General features: G+C 47.3%; 1 protein-coding gene across 4 annotated transcripts in view; it reads right to left on the reverse strand.

Annotated features, from left to right (window-relative positions):
* Window positions 1-5,159, reverse strand: part of LITAF (lipopolysaccharide induced TNF factor) — a 95,163-nt gene that overhangs the window by 4,913 nt on the left and 85,091 nt on the right. For all 4 annotated transcript variants that reach the window (XM_006910887.3, XM_015588614.2, XM_025046106.1 and 1 more), the window contains exon 2: window positions 1,613-1,837. In XM_006910887.3, coding sequence (XP_006910949.1) covers window positions 1,613-1,832 — 220 coding nt within the window. In that variant the 5' untranslated portion in view covers window positions 1,833-1,837. The remainder of the gene's footprint in view (window positions 1-1,612; window positions 1,838-5,159) is intronic.

A 5,159-nucleotide genomic window follows, 5' to 3' on the forward strand; every position in this document is an offset into this window, starting at 1 on the left:
CTACGAAGGTGGTTTGCAGATGGTCATTTCAGAAACCGTGATATGGTGGGTTTTAGCCGTTTTCTTCATCCACAGATTAGTGGTGCCCAGGGGCGGGGAACTGGCTTCGTTCTGGGGCGCTGGAAATGCTCTGGAATTAGTGCGAATGGCTGCACAACTTAAAGACTAAATACTATACTAAAACCACTGAACTGTACACTTGAAAAGGGTGAACTTTATGGTCTGGGAATTAGATCTCAATGAAGCTGTTACTTTAAAAAATGGAAGTAAGAGAGTTATTGTTAAGACTAAACGAGATAAGGCCGGTAAAGAAAGAACCTCACACCATGCCTGGAACGGAGTGACCCCTCGATTACCAGCTCCCTCTTCTCACAAAAAAATCAGCTGCAACGCCCGGATGAGGCTGGAGTTACCGAGCCAGAGAACACTGACCCGGTTCTTTGTAAGGTGGGGAACCGTGAAGTTACACGAAATGAGCATATGAAATCATGCTAAAAAGAGAAAATTGTGCAAAACGTGCACAGACATCCACAACCACCACAAGGGAATCGAGGTGACGTCGATCCTGAAGCCTTTAGAGTTTTGCATGTCCTTTTTGGTCCTTGGCAAAGTCGCTTGAGTTCATACTTCTGTCAAAGTGACTTCCTTCTGTCCTTCTTACATTGTTAGAATGCCATTTCTATAATCCGTGTATTAGGGGAAACTAACGATTGCTCAGAGCTAACTGAACCCAATACCCCTAGAAAGACCTAGAAAGACCCTCTTTTGAGTGAAGCAGAATCGAAGCATACTTTAGCACTTATGTGTAAATTTTATGAAGTCTTTTTTGGGTGCGAGGATGAATTATTTACTGATCAGAGTGTGATCTGAAATAGTCTAAAGTCATTATCTTGTCCTCTTCCATCTCAAGGAGTCAAAGTTCCTTGAGCACTTTTATTGAACGATTACTCCTAAAACTTTATTTCATCTTCACAACCCACTGCTGTAGGTACTTGATGAGCCCTCTCTTACAGACAGGGAAACTGAGGCACAGGAGCTTAGGGGAACCAGGCCATCAGACTCACAGGCCCACTCTGACCTGGCCATTTCCTCCTGAGCTGTCTGGGATACTGAGGCAGCTCCATATCTGCGCAGCGGCAGGTACCCGAGGGCTCGGCCATGAAGAAGTTGCTGGAAGGCAGGGAACCACCTGCATGAATGGCACCAGTGGGCTTAGGCCCTCCGTTCCTCACTCAGGGCTGCTGCTTCTCCCTCTCCTCCTCCAGGCCTGGCCTGGGGCAGGGGTTCTCCCATCAAACCTCACCACGAAGGGTGGGGGCCCTTAGAGGCAAACTCTCACTGCCAAGTTCCTCTGGATAGTTGGTGCCCCTATGGTCAGTGCCAAAGGGTCTGTCTATAGCGGCCTTGGGAAAGCTCCTAAGCTACTTCATTATGGAAATGCCATGAGACTCACTGGTGCGGAACCTAAAAGACTGATGTGACACTTCAGGAAAAGGGGTCAAGGTGGACCGACTGGCACTTCGCTTAGACTCAGAGTCACCTGGGTGGCTCTCCGGAGTCTCAGAGTCCCTAAGGCCAGGGCGGTAAAGGGGACCAGGGAGGCCACACGTACTTGCATTGGCGTTGGGGACAGGCCCTGGCTGGGTGTAGTACGCAGGAGGGTTCATGCCCTTCCCATCTGGGCCTGTCATGAGCCCCGTCGCTGGCCCAGGCATGGGTGCAGGAGGCGTGGTGTAGTATCTGTTAACGGCCACTGTCTCTTCATAGGATGGGGGCGCTATGGGCACTGACGAAGGCCCAGCGGCCGCCTGGTAGGGTCCTGGAGCAGACATTTTACCTAAAGAAAAACCAAAAGATACCAGATCAGAAATGCAATTGTCATCTCTCTCTCACTCTTTTCCACCCTCATCTTTAATTTTCTACCTGACAAACAAAACCCTGAGAAAAATGACTCGTGTCCAGCCTTGTCCAAAAGCCAGAAAGGAAGTTCAAGAACCTTCAAGACCCAAGAATTAGCACCTTAACAAGGATTCTCTAAATAAAAACAAAAAGGTCATTAATCGCCAGAACCTAGAAAATCCCAAGAGCTAACAAACAAACGTCAACCGAACTTTTTAAGACAAAGCAAAGTTCCTTAGAGAAGGAATAACGCTCCCCAGAGCATGGTCTCCTCCCAGGGTCAGAGAACGAGAGTGAGGAATTGGGTTTATATGTTTGTTTCTATGAAAAATTACTGATTACAGGGAGCAAACAGAATTAACGGTTGAGTTTATCTTCCACTTGTGTAAGGTACAGCTTAAAGTCTGTTTTCCTTTCACGGTGTGGCTAAACAGTTGTTGATCATCTCTGCAGGCATCTTCTTCTGTTCTGTGAGTTCCCGTGGTCTGGCCGGAAGGCTGGTCGGCCAGGTTCGGTCTAACAGCGCCCGGCAGGCTCTGAATTCCAGCTGGTTTAACGTTCAGTCAACTGGCGTAGTTCTCATGCCTCTTCCCTATTCCCATTCCCCCATCGGAGATGTTATTCCCTTATTCTTATTAAGGAGATGTCGAGGGATGAAGGCCTGTCTTCTGTAGCATCTTCGAAGCTGAGATAGGGCTGCAGTCCCTGCCTAACTGTTGGAAATAAAAATCTCTGGAATCCTGCTCTACGTGCCCCGGAGGCAGACAACGTGGAGTTGGGGTTGTTTCAACATCCACCGAATCTGAACCGAAGTTTTCTTCACACTTCAAACCACCACTCAATAAACGACCTGTCTTTTGCATCTACTGTTATTATTTTCTTTCTTTCTTTTTCTTTTTTTAGCCACTGTGGTTTTTACAAATAGCATTTAAGGTGATGGAAAAGATGAGGGCATTCTAAAAACCAACCACAAACTATTGCAAATAGAGTGCTGAGCAAAAGAAGCCAGACACCAAAAGTGCACACCCTGTGGTGCCATTTTTATAAAGCTCAGAACCATGCAGGGGCGAAATGAATCATGGCACTAGAGGTCAGGGACATGCTGCCTCTAGGGGGGTGAGGAGAATCTGGAAGGGGAGGGGGTGACGGTTGGGGGGCTGGTACGTGAGTATATAAGTTAACTGAAAATTCGAGTTGCACTTTTCTGTAGGTAAATATAGTTTATAAATAATAGTTTTAAACGACAAAATGCGCACATACTCAGGTTCCCATTTTGAAAAATGAGCATCAGGGCAGCCAGGCACACATTTCCTTTTGTGAGGGCAAAGAAAGGATTTTTTTTTTTTTCTCGTTGAGCGGATGCCTGCCTAGAATCGTGGCCTGAGCCCGAAGTGTGTTCCAGTCTGAAGGCCCAAGCTCACAGCCCCGGGGCGGCCGGAGCAGGACACAGTGCTGTCCTTTGTGGGGCTCCGATTTCCGACGAGGCAGGGCCAGGCCTGCTGGGTCAGAGGATCCATTCAAACCTGTCTCAGGAGAACTGGGGACATGAGCTCCCAGGACAGCAAGCCTCGGTCGGGGGGGCTCGGACAGGTCTGCCGCCCCTTCCCACACATTCTGCCTCATCTCCCAGAACCCGTGGGAAGCAGAGGCAACAATTAATTCTGCTGCAGGGAGAAGGGGAGCAGCCTTCAAGGAAGCTCTGCTGTTAAGAAAGAGGAGATTTCTCTAGGGGAAGGGAAGAAAGGGCATTCATTTCGAAGTGGAAAGACAGGCGTGGGAAAGGGAACGAGGGCACGCAAAGCTAATAAATAAAGCTAGATAAGCTGGGACCAGGTTCTAGAAAATTCTGAAAGTCCTGTGGAGGTGTTTGGACTTTATAAGCCTGGACTGTCCAATGGAACTGTTTTCTATCTGGGCTGTCCCACACGGTCACCACTGGTGAGTTGCACGAGGCTGCTGAATACTTGAAATGCAGCTAGTGCAACTGAGGAACTCAGTTTTTAAATTGTATTTAAGCTTAAGCAACTTGAATTCAAAATCAAGTACACAATTCAATTACCGGAAAACGTTTACGTAAGTCTGGGACACCTCGGGTATACGAATCTACTTTTTCCAACAGCGAATTCAACGAACTGAATTGGGATCAAATGTTTTTGATAAAATTTTAGCATCCGATTTGGGATATGATGTCAATGTAAAATACACCCTGGATTTCAAATACGTTTAAAAACATAAACGCAAAGTATCTCGTTTGTTATTGTTTTATATAGACTGCATGTTGAAATGATGATATTTCAGATAGATAGAATTAAGTAAAATACGTTGTTAAAATTCATTTCACCTGTTTCTTCTTAACTTTTTAAAATGTGGCTACTGAACCATTTACAATGACCTACGTGGCTCATTTTCTAGTTCTAGGGGACCGATGCTGTGGAGAGATGGGAGCCATGGAAGGCCCGACCCTAGAAAAGGAGATGGCACAGGTCTGTAAGAGAAGCGAGGAGCAAAGGGCAGGGGTCCCCAGTGCAACGACACGTAACTTCATTTCTTTAATATAGTTTTTGTCTCTGATCTGCTTTTGTGCAGATAGCCCCACTGCAACCACACGTATAGTTTTTGTCTCTGATCTGCTTTTGTGCAGATAATGGCACTGTGACTCGCTAGCTTTTTCCATCCTTATCCTTCCATTTCTGTGTCCCTGCTCCTTTAGTCATTACGCCTTTTAACTCGAGCCTCAGGTCTTTAAGCCGAGGACAATACGTTTCCGCTGGACCTTAGATTAGGGATGACATCTTGGCTTTAGGTGTTTCAGCCCCAGGCCCACGGAGTCACACAGCAACCCGGCCACCCAGCGAGCCACAGGACCAGGCCACCAGACCAAAAGGGATGGTGCCCTGGCTGATTCCAGAACCGAATGAATGTGATGACTCACTGTCCCAGCCCTGTCCAATCAGGAAAGCCCACGACCCCCACTCCCTTAGTTTCCATGACTGCTGCTATTTTCCAATATAATTGATCCCCTCAAGACACTTGGGGAGTCAGGCCTTTGAGCGATAGCTTGCGTGTATCTCCAGGACTCGCAGCTCCCCGAAATAAACCCTCACTTTCTTTGCTGCAAAACCTGCCCGTATCTGATTGACTTAGAGACGCACTACCGGACCCCTTTGCTCCAGTAACTCTGTGTGGGTGTAATGTAGAGAGGAGGAAAGAGAATAAAATGTTCAATCAAGCTGCATTCAGAGACTGCCATGTGCTGCTCA

The sequence above is a fragment of the Pteropus alecto genome, unplaced genomic scaffold (genome assembly GCF_000325575.1).
Source record: "Pteropus alecto unplaced genomic scaffold, ASM32557v1 scaffold34, whole genome shotgun sequence".
NCBI lineage: Eukaryota > Metazoa > Chordata > Mammalia > Chiroptera > Pteropodidae > Pteropus > Pteropus alecto.